Source organism: Heterodontus francisci, chromosome 26 (genome assembly GCF_036365525.1).
Source record: "Heterodontus francisci isolate sHetFra1 chromosome 26, sHetFra1.hap1, whole genome shotgun sequence".
Classification (NCBI taxonomy): Eukaryota; Metazoa; Chordata; class Chondrichthyes; order Heterodontiformes; family Heterodontidae; genus Heterodontus; species Heterodontus francisci.
Genome location: NC_090396.1, coordinates 2,751,513 through 2,770,931, shown reverse-complemented (window position 1 = coordinate 2,770,931; position 19,419 = coordinate 2,751,513). Strand labels below are relative to the sequence as shown.

At 45.8% G+C, this 19,419-nt stretch overlaps 1 protein-coding gene across 1 annotated transcript; it reads left to right on the top strand.

The window, feature by feature from the left end:
- The first annotated feature begins 1,339 nt into the window (after positions 1–1,339).
- LOC137384154 (probable G-protein coupled receptor 139) lies at positions 1,340–2,657 on the top strand. Its single transcript, XM_068057755.1, has 2 exons — positions 1,340–1,448; positions 1,747–2,657. Exons 1-2 carry the CDS (start codon positions 1,340–1,342, stop codon positions 2,655–2,657), a joined length of 1,020 nt encoding a protein of 339 aa, XP_067913856.1.
- Positions 2,658–19,419: the final 16,762 nt, after the last annotated feature.

Genomic DNA, 19,419 nt, shown 5'->3' with positions numbered 1-19,419 from the left:
TGCCTTCATCGGTCGGAGCATACAGTATAAAAATTGGCAAGTCATGTTGCAGCTGTACAGAACCTTAGTTAGGCCACACTTAGAATATTGTGTGCAATTCTGGTCGCCACACTACTAGAAGGACGTGTAGGCTTTGGAGAGGGTACAGAGGAGGTTTACCAGGATGTTGCCTGGTCTGAAGGGCATTAGCTATGAGGAGAAGTTGGAAAAACTCGGATTGTTTTCACTGGAACGACGGAGATGGAGGAGCAATATGATAGAGGTTTACAAAGTTATGAGCGGCATGGACAGAGTGGATAGTCAGAAGCTTTTTCCCAGGGTGGAAGAGTCAGTTACACTGCTCTTTGTTCTTCGTTCAAATCTGTTTTTCATGGGGCGGGGAATCGGGGCCTACTATGGTATTCGATTCGGTGGAAAACTAATTCAGGTTCAGATTTTCAATTGGCCAAGCTCGTAATTGGTGTGCTGGTTTCCTGTCCACTTTGACCCCGTGAGATTGAAAATGACGCTGAGTCAAATGAAGTGTGGGATTCGTGTAAATACCCAACGGCAGCCTTTACTGAGGTCGCTGGTTGTCCTGAAGGCGACATCTGCGCTTTCTGCAAAAAAAAAACCTGCCAATGCACTTCACAAGAATGAGTTGTCACAAGGGAGAAGGAGGCCGAGCAAACGGGGCAGGGCAAGTCGCCGCATCAGTAATGCTTACCTTGATCTAATGTTGGAGACTGAAAGAAAGCGAAGAGAGGTCCTCTTCCCAGTGAGTGGAAAGAACAGGCCACCTTGTCGTGCAGCAGGGCCACCTCTCTAATCACCGAATCATACAGAAGGCTGTTTGTGTGTGTGTACTGCATAACAAGTGCTGGTATCAGAATGGTTTCTTCAAAACCACGATGGCATGATCAACGGTCGACCTGGTGGCAATGGTTCGATCGTTTCTGTGTCTCTGTCTGGAACTCCCACAGAGGGGTAAGAAGCCATCTGTCTAAGGGATTTCCATTTTCCCCTTTGACCCATCCACGCACTTTGAGGAATGATGATAATATCTGAGGCAGCCTGAACTGGTGGATGATGGAAGAGTCATTGCAGCTGCCAAGAACAATACATTTCCTGGTGTCATCGCAGATCATTCGGACGTTGAGGGACTGGAAGCTGTTCCTGTTGCTGGACCTCACTGGTCGTTCGCTGGGTGCCCTGATGGTGATATGCATGCAATAAATGATGCTCTCCACGATGGAAATACAGAGATGGTTGCAAAGCCCACCCCTACCTCCGCTCTGTGCCTGAGGAGGCCCATTTCTGTCAAAGTAGTTGTGGCGCCCCTCTCCTCAATGTGGCATCCATGACCTCTCCATCTGATGGTCCGCAACTGATGCTCGAACGAGCTAGTTGCATAGAAATTCAGGGCATCAGAAACCTTGACGAGAGAAATGGGAGCAGCAGTGACTCAGGTAAATGTGAATGAGTGCAGGAAAATCTAAGAACAACTGCCCACTGCACCACTGACTGTTTTTCATTAGAGGGTAGCTAACTGTTGGTTGGTGGACACCATGTCCAGGCCAGCGAATCCGGAAGGCCTGTGGTCTGGGTTTGGGATGTCCGATCTTGAGCGAGGGGTTCGATATTCCTAGGTGGGATGATTTAAATCACCAATCCCAGGTGTCTTTTTATATAACGTGGCAATGTCCAGCGTTAAAACTGTAAACGGAGTATGTTTGATTCATAATTACCAGTTTCTTGCTCTTACAGTTAATTTAGTGGCGATTGCAATCCTATCCAAGGGAAAGTGCGGTCTCTCCATCTGCACCACTCGGTACCTGGTGGCCATGGCAACAGCGGATGTGCTGGTCATTATTACGGAACTCATACTGTGGCCGTTCAATAAATATTATTTCCCAAGATCTTTCCTGAACATCACCCCTGTGTGTAGGGTCACCGCTTCCATGCTTCGGGCAGCCATAGGGTGTTCTGTCTGGTTCACCGTCTCTTTTACCTTTGATCGATTTGTGGCCATTTGTTGCCAGAAGCTGAGAACAAAATATTGCACCAAGAAAACTGCAGCTGTGGTTCTAGGAACAAACGGCATTTTGCTTTGTTTAAAAAATATTCCCTTCTACTTCATATTTGAACCTGGAGAGATAATTGACAATATACCATGGGGCTGTCATGTGAAGCCAAGCTATTTTATTGAGCCCGGATGGGTTTTATTTTACTGGTTTGATAAGGTTTTAATCCCATTGCTCCCATTCGTTTTAATTCTGTTGCTCAATGCAATGACAGTCAGACATATTTTAGTCACCAGTCAGGTCCGTAAGGGATTGAGAGGTCCGAGCATGGGAGAGAATCGCAGTGACCCAGAGATGGAGAGCAGAAGGAAGTCTGTGATATTACTCTTCACCATATCCGGCAGCTTCATACTTCTGTGGTTGGTAAATGTTATAAATTTCTTGTACTATTTAATTACTGGCACAGATCCCGGGGATTATAATGATTCTTTATATGTATTGCGACAAGTTGGATGGATGCTGCTGATTTTAAGTTGCTGCACAAACGCATTTCTGTATGGGGTGACTCAGTCCAAGTTCAGAGAGCAGATCAAGAGTGCGGTGAAATATCCATTTACATCAATTAGTCAACGAATGAATAAAGAAAACAACTGAGAGCAACCCAGAGGCAAGTCCTACTGTTCCCATTCCATGAATGTAAAATTCATCACGAATGGGCAAGAGGTGACTGACAGCTGCACAGCTGAATGATCCAAAGAAAAAATAGCTGTAGCAGTGTCTGGGCAGCGGGCGGCTGGTGGCGGGGCACTGGTCATGTTGGGTCTCTCACGTAAAGTCACCGTGGGACAGCAGACCTAAAACTGCATTTGGGGAACCAGACAGAAAGGGGCAAAAACAGACTGAAATGTCCCTTGTAGGGGAGGATGCAGATAAGCAGCCATAGTCTCTTCTCCTCCTCTGCTGGTTTGATTCTCAGATCTTCGCATTTAATCATAAAAGAAAACTTATTATTACAAAAGTCAAAAAGCACAGATGCTAGAAATCTTTTGGTGTCATTTTTTTCTTTATTATTGCTGAAAATTGTTTATTCAGAGAGACCCCGTTCCATTCGCCTCGCTCTGTCTCTCTGTCTCTCTGTCTCTCTCTCTTTTTCCCCCCCCCCCCCCCCCTTTGGTCCCTTTCCCAGAACCTGTTGATTGCGGGCTCCTGGCATCTGAACAATTCCAGCCAAGGGGCTCTGGTGGGGAGACGGGACCTGGGGCAAGGGAGCTGTACCTAACACAGTAGGGGCTGGCAGCCACGGGACACCAGCGAGGCGGCTATTCAGAAGGACAGGAGCAAGTCTCATTCTAGCTCGCATGCCAGCTAATATTATTAAGGATTGTCTCTCCTTAGGCCCTGTTGCCCTCTCCTTCAAACTGCCATCATCACCTCTCTCCTAAAAAAACAGTACCTCAGCCCATCCGCCATTGCAAACTGCTGCACCAACTCAAACCTCCCTTTCCTCTCCAAATTCCGAGAACATGTTCTCGCCGGGCAACTCAGTGCCCTTCTTGCACAAAACTCCATGTTTGAATCTCTCCAGTCAGGTTTCCATTCCTGTCACAGTACCGAAAAGGCTCTTATCAATGTCACAAATGACATCCAATGTGTCTGTGACAAATATACACTATCTCTCCTCGCCCTTCTCGAACTGGCTGAGCCATTGACATGATTGATCACATTATCCTGCTTCAAAGCCTGTGCACCTTTATCCTGTTGGGTGGGACTGCACGCGCCTGGTTTTGTTTTTAACTATCTAATCATTGCCTATGAATTGCCATAAATGGCTTCTCGTCCACTCCCGTATCATTAGCGTATTGACCAAAAAACGATCCTTGGCCCCCTCTTATTTGTCACCCATGTGTTGCCACCTATTAATGTCATATGAAGTCACATCATTATATCCCACATAAACGTAGACCACGCCAAGCCCCTGCTCAGAACAAACTCTCCCAACACTCCAAAATCTTTAGTTTATCGGACGTCATGTTGGACATCCAGTGTTGGATGAGCAGTAATGTCTTACATCGAACTTTAAGAAAGATATACGCTATTGTCTTCGATTGCTGCCTCAAATACCACAGCCAATGATTCAAACCCTCTCCTTGGCAACTGTCTGAGAAAGCCTCCTGTCATATTTGAGCCCAAGATGACCTTCCTACCCCATATTTGTGCCGTCATTAAGACCGCCTTTTTCCAACACCAGAACAACACCTAATTCCCTCTCTGCCTCAGCTCATATGCTCCTGAAACCATCATGCATGTCTTAGTTAGCTTTAGCCATGACTAATCTACCACACACCTGGCTGGTCACAGACAATTTACCCTCTGTAAACTGATGGTTGATCCAAAGTCCTGCTGTCGTGTCCTGAGTCACACCAAGACCTGATCACCATTCACCCCAATGCTTGCTGACCTGCATTGGTTCCCAGGCAAGCTGCATATCAATGTTAAAATTCTCTTCCTAGTTTTCAAATCCCTCCCTTCCCTCGATTCTCCATATTTCATGTCAACTGCTCCAATCCTACAGCCCTCGATATCGCAGTAATCTCCTTCAGCCCCGACAAACCTTCCTGTGTGGTTAACCTCTGGCAGTTCACACAAACCTCAGAAATCTCTGCACGCCTGCAATTCTGCCCTAAGTATATGCTAACAGAATGCCTAACCCTAAATACAACCACAACCCTAAGCCTAAATGTAACACTTAACCTAACCGTAACCCTAAGCATCAACCTAATGACAAGCCTAACCCCAAAACTTAACCCTAACTGTGATGCTGACCTTAAATCCGCACATCCCTTATTTATTTTTATCCAACATTGGCCAGGTGCTTGCAGCCGCCTGGGCCTTAATTTCTGCAATCTACGTCACCCCCTCCCTCCGCCAAACATCTCTGCCTGCTTATCTGTTACTTTAAGACACTCCCTAAAACCAGCGTCTCTGACCAAGCATTGGTTCAGTGGTGATAATATCTTCCAGCATGTCTTGCTTTCAAATAATTCAAAATAATTCTCCTGTGCTGTTTCTTCCGATGTCTTGTTCAATTAACCCTGAGCCATAACCGAAACCATACACATTATGCTAACCTAACTGCAACACTAACAATAACACTAAGCAATACTAAACAGATTGTGCAAAACTAACCTGAGCATTCAATATAAATATAAATCTGACATTAGACTTAGCTGTAAATTTAGAATTTAGAACATTACAGCGCAGTACAGGCCCTTTGGCCCTCGATATTGCGCCAACCTGTGAAACCATCAGACCTACACTATTCCATTTTCATCCATATGTCTATCCAATGACCACTTAAATGCCCTTAAAGTCGGCGAATCTACGACTGTTGCAGGCAGGGCGTTCCACGCCCCTACTACTCTGAGTAAAGAAGCTACCTCTAACATCTGTCCTATATCTATCACCCCTCAACTTAAAGCTATGTCCCCTCGTTTTTGCCATTACCATCCGAGGAAAAAGACTTTCACTATCCACCCTGTCGAACCCTCTGATTATCTTATATGTCTCTATTAAGTCACCTCTCCTCCTCCTTCTCTCCAACGAAAACAACCTCAAGTCCCTCAGCCTTTCCTCGTAAGACCTTCCCTCCATACCAGGCAACATCCTAGTAAATCTCCTCTGCACCCCTTCCAAAGCTTCCACATCCTTCCGATAATGCGGTGACCAGAACTGCACGCAATACTCCAGGTGCGGCCTCACCAGAGTTTTGTACAGCTGCAGCATGACCTCGTGGCTCCGAAACTCGATCCCCCTACTAATAAAATATAACACACCATATGCCTTCTTAACAGCCCTATTAACCTGGGTAGCAACTTTCAGGGATTTATGTACCTGGACACCAAGATCTCTCTGTTCATCTACACGTCCAAGAATCTTCCCATTAGCCCAGTACTCTGCATTCCTGTTACTCCTTCCAAAGTGAATCACCTCACACTTTTCCGCATTAAACTCTATTTGCCATCTCTCAGCCCAGCTCTGCAGCCTATCTTTGTCCCTCTGTACCCTGCAACATCCTTCGGCACTATCCACAACTCCACCGACCTTCGTGTCATCCGCAAATTTACTAACCCACCCTTCTACACCCTCTTCCAGGTCATTTATAAAAATGACAAACAGCAGTGGCCCCAAAACAGATCCTTGCGGTACACCACTAGTAACTAAACTCTATTTGCCATCAACCACCACCCTCTGTCTTCTTTCAGCTAGCCAATTTCTGATCCAAAGCACTAAATCACCTTCAACCCCATACTTCCGTATTTTCTGCATTAACCTGCCGTGGGGAACCTTATCAAACGCCTTACTGAAATCCATATACACCACATCCACTGCTTTACCCTCATCCACCTGTTTGGTCACCTTCTCGAAAAACTCAATAAGGTTTGTGAGGCACGACCTACCCTTCACAAAACCGTGTTGACTATCGCTAATGAACTTATTCTTTTCAAGATGATTATAAATCCTTTCTCTTATAACCTTTTCCAACATTTTTCCCACAACCGAAGTAAGGCTCAGAGGTCTACAATTACCAGGGCTGTCTCTACTCCCCTTCTTGAACAAGGGGACAACATTTGCTATCCTCCAGTCTTCCGGCACTATTCCTGTCGACAATGACGACATAAAGATCAAGGACAAAGGCTCTGCAATCTCCTCCCTGGCGTCTCAGAGAACCCTAGGATAAATCCCATCTGGCCCAGGGGACTTATCTATTTTCACACTTTCCAAAATTGCTGACACCTCAACCTTGTGAACCTCAATCCCATCTAGACTAGTAGTCTGAATCTCAGTATTCTCCTCGACAACATTTTCTTTCTCTACTGTAAATAGTGACGAAAAATATTCGTTTAACACTTCCTCTATCTCCTTTGATTCCACACACAACTTCGCACTACTATCATTGATTGGCCCTAATCTAACTCTAGTCATTCTTTTATTCCTGATATACCTATAGAAAGCCTTAGGGTTTTCCTTGATCCTATCCGCCAATGACTTCTCGTGTCCTCTCCTTGCTCTTCTTAGCTCTCCCTTTAGATCCTTCCTGGCTAGCTTGTCACTCTCAAGCGCCCTAACTGAGCCTTCACGTCTCATCCAAACATAAGCCTTCTTCTTCCTCTTGACAATCGCTTCAACTTCTTTAGTAAACCACGGCTCCCTCGCTCGACAACTTCCTCCCTGCCTGACAGGTGCATACTTATCAAGGACACGCAGTAGCTGCTCCTTGAATTAGCTCCACATTTCGATTGTGCCCATCCTCTGCAGTTTCCTTCCCCATCCTACGCAACCTAAATCTTGCCTAATCGCATCATAATTTCCTCTCCCCCAGCTATAATTCTTGCCCTGCGGTAGATACCTGTCCCTGCAAATCGCTAAGGTAAACCTAACCGAATTGTGATCACTATCACCAAAGTGCTCACCTACATCTAAATCTAACACCTGGCCTGTCTACATACTGTGTCAGAAAACCTTCCTGCACACACTGGACAAAAACTGACCCATCTAAAGTACTCGAACTATTGTATTTCCACTCAATATTTGGAAAGTTAAAGACCCCAAAACAACTACCCTGTTACTGTCGCCCCTGTCGAGAATCATCTTCGCTATCCTTTCCTCGACATCTCTGGAACTATTCAGAGGTCTATAGAAGACTCCCAACAGGGTGACCTCTCCTCTCCTGTTTCTAACCTCGGCCCATACTACCTCAGTAGACGAGTCCTCAAACGTCCTTTTCTGCCGCTGTAATACTCTCCTTGATTAACAATGCCACCTCCCCCCCCCCCCCACCCCACCCAGCCCTTTTACCATCTTCTCTATTCTTTCTGAAACATCTAAATCCCGGAACCTGCAACATCCATTCCTGCCCCTGCTCTACCCATGTCTCCGAAATGGCCACAACATCGAGATCCCAGGTACCAACCCATGCTGCAAGCTCACCCACCTTATTCCGGATGCTCCTGGCGTTGAAGTAGACACACTTTAAACCAAGTTCGTGCTTGCCAGTGCCCACTTGCGTCCTTGTAACCTTATCCCTGACCTCACTACTCTCAACATCCTGTACACTGGAACTACAATTTAGGTTCCCATTCCCCTGCTGAATTAGTTTAAACCCCCCCCCCGAAGAGCACTAGCAAATCGCCCCCCCAGGATATTGGTACCCCTCTGGTTCAGGTGAAGACCATCCTGTTTGTAGAGGTCCCTCCTACCCCAGAAAGAGCCCCAATTATCCAGGAAACCAAAACCCTCCCTCCTGCACCATCCCTGCAGCCACGTGTTCAACTCCTCTCTCTCCCTATTCCTCGCTTCGCTATCACGTGGCACGGGCAACAACCCAGAGATAACAACTCTGTTTGTTCTCGCTCTAAGCTTCCACCCTAGCTCCCTGAATTTCTGTCTTAAATCCCCATCTCTCTTCCTACCTATGTCGTTGGTGCCTATGTGGACCACGACTTGGGGCTGCTCCCCCTCCCCCTTAAGGATCCCAAAAACACGATCCGAGACATCACGAACCCTGGCACCTGGGAGGCAACACACCAACCGTGAGTCTCTTTGGTTCCCACAGAACCTCCTATCTGTTCCCCTAACTATGGAGTTCCCAATGACTAATGCTCTGCTCCTCTTCCCCCTTCCCTTCTGAGCAACAGGGACAGACTCTGTGCCAGAGACCTGTACCCCATTGCTTACCCCCTGGTAAGTCATCCCCCGCAACAGTATCCAAAACGGTATACCTGTTGTTGAGGGAAACAGCCACAGGGGATCCCTGCACTGCCTGCTGGTTCCCTCTCCTTCCCCTGACGGTAACCCATCTACCTACTTCTTTTACCTGAGATGTGACTACCTCCCCATAACTCCTCTCAATAACCCCCTCCGCCTCCCGAATGATCCGAAGTTCATCCAGCTCCAGTTCCCTAACGCAGTTCACGAGGAGCTGGAGTTGGGTGCACTTCCCGCAGATTCAGTCAGCAGGGTCACTCTTGGCGACCCTTACCTCCCACATTCTGCAGGAGGAACATACATGCCTTAACCTCCATTCCCACTATTCTAAATTCCCAACAAATCTACTGATAAACCAAATAAAAGTCAAAACTTGTTAGCTTATCAACCCGACGGACAGAACTTTTTAAATAAAAAGCTTACCTTATTAACACACCAGAGTCCTTTAATCCTTACCCAAACCATAACAGTAACCCTAAATCTAACTCTAATCCTAAGACTATCTACAACAGCAGCTCTAACCCCAACCATACCCTTAAATTTAACTATAACCCAAACGTAACCATAACTCTTACTGCATTTTCTAACCACAAGCTTAGCCCAAGCTGCAAACCTAGCCCTCAGCGTATCCATGACAGCAGAACTATCAACAAGTTAACCCTAACTGTAACCTCAAACTATAATCTAACTTTGACCCTAATTTACCCCTTCCTCCAACACTAACTGTAACCCTAACCACAAAAAATAAACTTAAATGTATGCTAATGGTGTGCCAAAGCCTAAATGCAACCATAATCCTAAACCTAAATGTAACACTTAACCTATATGTAACCCTGACCATAACTCTAACTTTAAGCCTAACCCTATTCCTAACCCTAGCTGTAACACTAACCCTAACGCCAAATCTAACCCTTACACAAATTATATTCCTAATCTCAACCTAATTATATAACTAACCCAACATAAGCAGTAACATATTTGTCAGTTCCGAAGAAGGGTCACTGACCCGAAACGTTAACTCTGCTTCTCTTTCCACAGATGCTGCCAGACCTGCTGAGTGATTCCAGCATTTCTTGTTTTTGTTTCAGATTTCCAGCATCCGCAGTATTTTGCTTTTATATAAGCAGTAACATAACCTGTCACAAACCCGGACCCTAACACAAACTGCAACAGTGAACCGTACACTAAACCTAGCTGTCTGATAACCCCAACCCTATATGTAACACTAACTATAAAACTGAGCATAACCTTCAAACAGTACCAAACCTGAGACATAACGTTCTGCTGAAACAATCTCAGTGCTCACCTCTAGCTGTTATCTGATGGAGTAAAGTGTAGGCCCCATTGAGACTTGCATGGAGATGTGGGTCGCCCGCTTGCAGCAACAGCCACAGCTTTTTCTCCTTCTTAGCCATCGCCTTCTTGCACCAGATGTTCACTTCCTCCCACTGTCCCCACCCCCTCAAAAAACACTGAACTATTTCAATAGAACCCACACTTCAGCAATAAATCCTCATCACATCAGCACAAATGCCACTCTGCCGTAACATGTACAGCTTTGCAGTTGCTTCAGCTATCTCAGCCTGCTGAACACTGAACAGAAGAACTTGATCTAAAGAATGGGATTAGTCTGCATCAGCTGATTTCCATTTTAAACAGACTTTGCACAGGCAGCAACAATGCCCGACAGTAATGGCGAGAGGCAAAAATGGCAGTTGCAAGATCGCACTGGCGGCCGCAGCATCAGTTCTTCATGTTGGTGGTTCATTCATTTGAGTATTGACCTGATACAACAACATTATCGAGCAACACACTGAGTGACGGGGAAGTATTCTATCGGTATAGTACTGCGGGTTCCGAATGGGATTGGACCTACAAAAGATCTTCCAGCTAATACATGTCTCAACTCACCAGGTTGGACAGCCATAGCCAACGGGCAGCTCCTATAACGGTGCAAAAGAAGGAAGCAACAAATATATATGCAAAACAAAAACAACAAACGAGCAAAAAATAAATCCAGTAACATGTGGACTGTAACATTAACACAATATCAGGTTCAGATGATTACAGACGCCCTGAAAGACATTCCACACAGGTAGCCAGCGAGCCTGCCCGTCTGGACATTGACATCACAGCACTCAGTGAAGTTTGCTTTACAGAGCAGAGACCAATACCAGAACATGGAGTAGGTTATACACTTTCCTGGCCAGGAAAAAATAGGGTTGAATGATACCTCTTAAGGGATTTGTGAATAAAAAAAGCTATTACCAGCATGTGTAAGAACCTCCCCATGGGATTTTACTAAAAGATTCATGTCTGTACGATTATAGATCCAGGCCAATACATTCGCCACCATTATCAGCATATATGCACCTACCCTACCCGCCGAAAATGTGATCAAAGAAGGCTTCTACCGGGAGCCGCATGTCCTTCAACAGCAGTTTGACACCAAAGATAAGTTCAGCACCTTTCGAGATTCCAATGCATGAGTTGGGCGCAACCAAGAGCATTGACAAGCTGCCTGGGGCAGACATGGTATTGGTAAGTGTAATGAAAATATGGTCGAGTTCTGCTGGAATTATGCACCGAGTATGAACTAATTTTATTAATTTTTTGCTCCGTCATAAAGTCTGATTTAAGACCAGCTCGAGGCATCCAGGCTCAAAACACTGGCACTTATTGGGTCATATTCTGGTGCAGCAACGTAACAAATCGGGCGTACTGCACACTTCTATTATCCCTAGCGCTAACTGCTCGAGCAACCACACACTTTATCGATTTAAACTTGCCTTCACAAACAAACCATCGACCAAAATATTAAAAAAACGCAAACAAGGAAACTGCATGTCCATGGACTCTGTCTCCAGCACCTAAACAACGTTCACAGTGCAAGCTTGAACACAGACCCCGCAGTGACGCAACTCTGGGCAGAGCAGCAGAGCAGTGGCGAGAGTTGAAATCCGCCCTATTAAATTAAGAAAAAATGCAGAGCTATTTGGCTTCTCAATCAGCAGAAAGCAAGATTATTTTTGCTGAAAATTATATTGAAATCCAAGAGCTTCTTCGGAAGAAACACTTCTGTCTCAATGGATAATTGCATGTACTGATCAGCAGGCTGGAATGTTTGCCTAAAGGGAAGCCTGCATCCCTCTGCCAACCAACCTCCGTGGCATCCAAAGAAAATCGTGAACATCGCTCTTTGAGATGCTGCAAATGTATGCAGGTATGAGAGATATGAGATTTTTCTAAGAAGCCTTGAGATCTGTATATGCACCTTCTACCAGGTGCAGGCACCATTACAATCTTCAGATTGAACAACCAAGCCCAAAGACACAGATGTGATCTTGCAACAAGTAGTCAGATTACTATGACAGCCTATTTGGTGACCCACAGAGGGTACAGGAGAAGCCCATCGCAGAGGGAAGTGAAATGCGAGCTGGATGTAACACCAAGCTATGAAAAGATCAAGACTGCTACAGCACAATTAAAATCACACAAAGCCCCTCGAATAAATGGGATTCCAGCCGAAATTCACTCCTGCAAGGTTTGCCTCTAGGTTTTAGACTATTCTCACTAGTCCCAGACTCCCCAACCAGCCAAAATATTTTTCCTCAATCTACCCCATCAGTTACGCTTAATATACGAACAACTTTGACCAAGTCATCCCTGTTCCTTCAAAATTCCAGGGAATACGTCCCCAGTTTGTGCAATATTTCCCTGTAATTGAACCCTTGGAGCCCGTAAAGCATTCTGGTACAGCTACGCTGCACACAAATTGACATGGACCCACAATTCTCTTTGAAACTTGCGGGGGATAAATTGGTGGGCGATGCAATTGGCGGGATAAGAAAGTCAGAAAGAGCCAAAGAAAGAGAGAGAAAGCAGGGAAAGAGACAGACAAAGTCAGAGAGGGAGTGAAAGTCAGACACAGTGGGGTCAGTCTCCTGTCCCCCGGGATCTGGAATACAGACAGAGTGGGATCAGTCTGCTCACCCCTGGGATCAGTAATAAGGACACAGTGGGGTCAGACTGCTCTCCCCAATGGTCAGAGATATAGACACCGTGGGGTCAGTTTGCTCCCCGGGGGGGTCAGTGACACGGACAGAGTGGGGTCAGTCTGCTCTCCCCTGGGGTCAGTGATAGAGACACAGTGGGGTCAGTCCTCTCTCTCATGGTCAGTGATACAGATTCAGTGGAGTCAGTCTGCTCTCTCCCCTGGGGTCAGTGATGCACAAAAGTGGCTTCAGTCTGTTCTCCCTCATGGTCAGAGATACTGACACAGTGGGATCTGTCTGCTGTACCCGGAATAAGTGTTGCAGACGCAGTTGACACAGTCTGCTTTCCTGCAGGAACTGTGACTCAGACACAATGGGGTCAGTCTGCTGTCCCCCCTGGGGTCATTGATACAGTTACCGTGGTGTCAGCCTGCTGTTCCTGGACACAGTGATGCAGACAAGTGGGGTCAGGCTGCTCTCCCGCCGGGGTCAGTGATACAGACACTGTGGGGTCAGTCTGCTCTACCCCGGGGTCAGCGACACAGACATAGAAGGGTCGGTCTGTTCTACCCCGTAGTCTGTGATACACAGTGGAGTCAGTCTGCTGTCCCCTTGATTCAGTGATACTGACACAGTTGGGAGAGTCTTCTCTCTCCCCTGGGTCAGTGGTACAGACATACTGTGGTCAGTCTGCTCTCCCCCAGGGTCAGTAATACAAAAATACTGTGGTCAGCCAGCTGTCCCCCAGGGTCAGTGATAGAGACACTGTGGAGTCAGCCTGCTCTCCCCCAGATCAGTAATACAGACACAGTGGGGTCAGTCTTATCTCTCACGGCATCAGTAATACAGACACAGTGGGGTCAGTCTTCTCTCCCTGTGGGTTAGTGATACACTGTGAGGTCAGTCTGCTGTCCCCTTTGGGCAGTTATACAGACACAGTGGGGTCTGTCTACCCTCCCCGTACACTGTGATGCGCACATTGTGGTCAGTATGCTTTCCCCCAGGGTCAGTGATGCAGACAAATTGGAGTCATTCTGCTCTCCCCCAGTGTCATTGAGTCAGACGCAGTGGGGTCAGTCCGTTCTCACCTGGGGTCAGTGTTACAGACGTATTGGGGTCAGTCTGTTCTCCGCTGGTCAGTGATGCACATTGCGTTCAGTCTGCTTTCCCCTTGGGTAAGAGATATCGACACAATGGGGTCCGTCTACTCCATCCCGGGGTCAGAGAAACAGACACAGTGGGGAAATCTGCACACCCCCGGGTCAGTGATACAGACACAGTCGGGACATTCTGCTCTGCCCTGGGTTCATTGATACAGACACAATGGTGTCAATTAGCACTCCCCAGTGTCAATTATACAGACATAGTGCGGTCAGTCTGCTCTCCCCCATTCAGTGCTACACAGTGGGTTCAGTCCCCTTGGCTCAGTCATCCCGACACAGTGGGATCCGTCGATAATCAAGGATAGGGTGATAGAACACCTAGAAAAAACTCAGTTAATGAGGGACAGCCAGCATGGATTCATGACCGGAAGGTCACGCCTTGACAAATCTCATTTAATTTTTTGAGGAGGTGATGAAGGTAATGGACAGGGGAATGTCTATGGATGTTATTTATATGGACTTGCAGAAGGCATTTGATAAAGTCCCACATAAGAGATTGTTAACTAAGATAGAAGCCCATGGAGTTGAGGGCAAATTAATGACACAATTCGTAGGTTGGTTGAGTGGTCGGCGACAGTGAGTGGGGATAATGGCTAAGTACTCCGATTGACAGGATGTGGTGGCCCGCAAGGATCTGTGTTGGAGCCTCAATTATTCACATTATTCATTAACGATTTGGATGATGGCATAGTAAGTCATATATCCACATTTGTTGACGATACAAGTTAGGCGGCATTGTAGATGGTCCAGATAATATCATAAAATTGCGATGAAATATTGATACACTAGGTGAGTAGAAAAAACCGTGGCAGATGGATTCCAATGCGGTCAAGTGTGAGATTATCCATTTTTGGACCAAAGGAGGATAGTGCAGGGTACTTTCTAAATGGGAAGAGGTTATGTACAGTGGATGTCCAAAGAGACTTGGGTGTTCAGTTGGATAGATCTTTAAAATGCCACGAGCAAGTGCAGAAAATAAATCAAAAGGCTAATGGAATGCTAGCCTTTTTATCTAGAGGATTGGCGTATAAAGACACAGAGGCTGTGCTGCACCTGTACAAAACCCTGGTTCGACCCCACTTGGAGCACTGTGAGCAGTTCTGGAGCCACACTTTAGGAAGGATATATTGGCCTTGGAGGGAGTCCAAGGTAGGTTTACAAGAATGATACCTGGACTACAGGGGTTAAGTTACGAGGAGAGATTACACAAATTAGGCCTGTTTTCTCTAGAATTTAGAAGGTTCAGAGGTTATCTGTTTGAAGTCTTCAAGATATTCACAGGAAAAGACAGGCTAAATAAAGGCAAACTATTTCCACTAGTTGAAGATGCTACAACTAGGGGGCATAGTCCAAAATGTAGGGCCAGACTGTTCAGGAGAGATGTTAGGAACCACCTCTTCACGCAAAGGGTGGTCAAGTTTTGGTACTCTCTCCCACAAACAGCAGTTGAAGCTAGAAAAGTTGTGAGCTTTAAATCTGAGAAAGATAGATTATTGTCAAGCAAAGATGTTAAGGGATATGGGCCAAAGGCAGGTATATGGAGTTAGGCCGCGGATCAGCCATGATCTCATTGCATGGCGGGACTGGCTCGAGGGGCTGAATGGTCTACTTCTGTTCCTATCTTCCTATGTTCCTATGATCCTACTCTATCCCGGGATCAGAAATACAGACACAGTGGGGCAAATCTGTTTGATACAGACACAGTGGGGTCAGTCTGCTCTCCCCTTGGGGTCAGTGATACAGAAACATCGGAGTCAGTCTACTCTCCCCCGGTGTCAGTGATACAGACGCTATGTTTTCTGTCTGCTCTCCCCCGGCACAATGATGCAGACTCAGTGAGTTCAGTTTGCTCCCCCGGGCACACTGCAGTAAACAGTGTGGGGTCAGTCTGCTCTTTCCCTGCATCAGTGATACGGACACAGAGGGATCAGTCTGCTAACCCCCGGGGTCAGTGATACACAGTGAGGTCAGTCTGCACACCCCTTAGATCAGGTTCACAGACACTGTGGGGTCAGTCTGCTCTCATTCGGGGTCAGTGATACAGACACAGTGGGGACATTCTATTCTGCCCTGAGTTCATTGATACAGACACAGTGCTGTCAATTTGCACTCCCCGGTAGAAGTGATACAGAGACATTATATTCAGTCTGCTCTCCCCCGGGTCAGTGATATTCAGTGGGGTCTGTCTGCTCTCCCCGTGCACAGTGATGGACAAACTGTGGCTTCGGTCTGCTCTTCCCCCTGGGTCATTGATAAAGACACAGTGGGGTCAGTCTGTTCTCCCCCGCGGGGTCAGTGATACAGACAGAGTGGGGTCAGTCTGCTCTCCCCCAGGGTAGTTGATACAGACACAATGGGGTCTGCCTGCTCTCCCCTTGGGTTATTGATAAAGACACAGTGGGGTCAATGTGTTCTTCCCCGGGGTCAGAGACACAGACACAGTGGGGTCTGTCTTCTATCCCTTGGATGTAGTGATATGGACACAGAGGGATCTGTCTGCTCTCCCCCGGGGTCAGTGATACACGGTGAGGTCAGTTTGCTCACCCATTGGGTCAGTCATACAGACACTGTGGGGTCAGTCTGCTCTCCCCCCTGGTCATAGGAACATAGAAACATAGGAAGATAGGAGCAGGAGTAGGCCCTTCAGCCCCTCGAGTCTGTCCTGCCATTGAATGAGATCATGGCTGATTGTGGTCTAACCCCATAGAGCTTATTATCTTTGCTTAACAAAAATCTATCTATCTCAGATTTAAAATTAACAACTGTTCCATCTTCAACTGCTGTTTGTGGGAGAGAGTTCCCGACCTCTACCACCCTTTGCGTGAAGAAGTGCTTCCTAACATCTCTCCTGAACGCTCTGTTCCTGAATTTTGGACTATGCCACCAAGTTTTAGAATCTTCAAAAAGTGGAAATGGGTTATCTTTATTTAGTCTGTCTTTTCCTATTAATATCTTGAAGACTTCAATCAGATCACCCCTGAAACTTCTAAATTCTAGAAACAACAGGCCTAATTTGTGCAATATCTCCTCGTAACTTAGCCCCTGTAGTCCAGGTATCATTCTTGTAAATCGACGTGCACTCCCTTCAAGGCCAATATATCTTTCCTAAGGTGTGGTGCCCAGAACTGCTCACAGTACTCCAAGTGGGGTCTAACCAGGGTTTTGTACAGCTGCAGAATAACCTCTGTGTCTTTATACTCCAATCCTCTAGATAAAAAGGCTAGCATTGCATTAGCCTTTTGATTTATTTTCGGCACTTGCTCGTGGCATTTTAAAGATCAATGCACCTGAACAACCAAGTCTCTCTTGACATCCAATGTCCTTAACCTCCTCCTATTTAGAAAGTACCCTGCTCGATCCTCTTTTGGTCCAAAAGGATAACCTCATACTTGCCCGCAATGAAATCCATCTGCCACAGTTTTGCCCACTCACCTAGTCTGTCAACATCTCTTTGCAATTTTATGCTATTATCCAGACTGTCTAGAATGTCGCCTAACTTTGTATTATCAGCAAATTTGGATATATGACTTACTATGCCATCATCCAAGTCATTAATGAAGAATGTGAATAATTGAGGCCCCAACACAGATCCCTGCGGGATATGTTGTGCCTAACACATACTGTACTCTTAGAGAATCCACGGAATCCGATTGGTGAAAGTTATATCAATATTTTATTCACACACAAAATCATCAAAGTTCAAGCTGTCACTACTTGTACAGTATCAAAACTCATCAAAGTACAAGTTGTCACTACTTGTACAGTATCAAAACTCATCAAAGTACAAGCTGTCACTACTTGTACAGTATCAAAACTCATCAAAGTACAAGCTGTCACTACTTGTACAGTATCAAAACTCATCAAAGTACAAGCTGTCACTACTTGTACAGTATCAAAACTCATCAAAGTACAAGCTGTCACTACTTGTACAATATACTACCTGTCAAGACACGAAGTGATCAGTCTCAGACTTGCGGCTGCTCTTTTGTTCTCTGAGCCTTTGGCTCAGGGGATCTTCTCGAGTGCTGTTCCCCGGGGTTCTTGTGCCTCCTCAGTTTCAGTCAGGAGTTAAATCTTGTTTCTAAGACCCACCCCTCTTACTTACTCATAGGGGTCTGGTATAATGACATCATGATAGTTCCTTCCTTGCTTCAGTGAGAACCTGTTGAAAACGGCATAGTTTCCCATTGTCTGTTATGAGTTTAATCATGTCTGGTGTCCGTGACGAATATCGTTTCTCGGATCCACCTCAATACCTTTTCTGTAATCATACCTACAACTCCTTGGCCATCTGTATGCTATGGCCTCTTTTACCCATCCTCCCTATGCTTTAACACACTGTTCATTGTTGTGTTACTTGCCCCTTTGTTTTAATTAAGTTCTTATGTGTTTTGCTATATGTGCTTTTACTGGGTATAAAGAGACCACTTGTCGCTTCCTGCCAATCGGAGTACTTACCCATTATCCCCACTCTCGGTCGCCTACCACTCAACCAACTTCCTAACCATGTCAATAATTTGCCCTCAACTCCATCGTCTCCTACCTTAGTTATCAATCTCTTTTGTGGGACTTTATCAAATGCCTTCTGCAAGTCCATATAAATAGCATCCATCGACATTCCCCTGCCCACTACCTCAGTCACCTCTTCATAAAATTCAGTGAGATTTGTCAGGCATGACTTTCCCGTCATGAATCCATGCTGGCTGTCCCTAATTAACTGTCATTTTTCGCGGTGTTCAGTCACCCTATCTTTGATAATAGACTCCAGCAACTTGCCCACCACAGATGTCAGGCTAACTGGTCTGTAATTTCCTTGGTTCCCCCTTTCACCCTTCTTAAAAAGTGGAGTGACGTGCAACTTTCCAATCCAGAGGGACCACTTCTGAATCTAGGGAACTCTGAAAGACTATAGTTAGGGCATCTACAATGTACTCACCAACTTCGTTTAACACCCTCGGATGGAAACCGTCAGGTCCTGGGGATTTCTCACTCTTTAGTTCCATTAATTTCCTTGTTGCTGATGATTTACTCACGTTTACTGTCTTAAGTCCCTGTCCCCCATCGGCTATTATTTTCTTCGGTACTTCCGGCAAGTTATCCTCCTTTTCAACTGTAAATACTGAGGCAAAGTAATTGTTCAACATGTCTGCCATTTCCCCATTATCAATGACAATATCTCCAGTTTAAGCTTCTAGTGGGTCTACGTTGCTCCTGACCACCCGTTTTCCCTTTATGTAACTGTAAAATTTCTTCACTTTGATTTTGATGTCCCTTGAAAGTTTCCTTTCATAATCTCTTTTAGTAGCTTTTATAAACTGCTTTGTGACCCTTTGCTAGTTTTTGTATCGATCCCATTCGGCCGAATCTATGCTGCGTTTTGCATTTTTGTAAGCCATATCTTTTTGTTTTATGCTATCCCTAATCTCTTTAGTTGTCCATGGCTGTTTTTTTTTTCTGTGAAGTGGAGCTTTTTCCTCTCAGGTTTATATACTC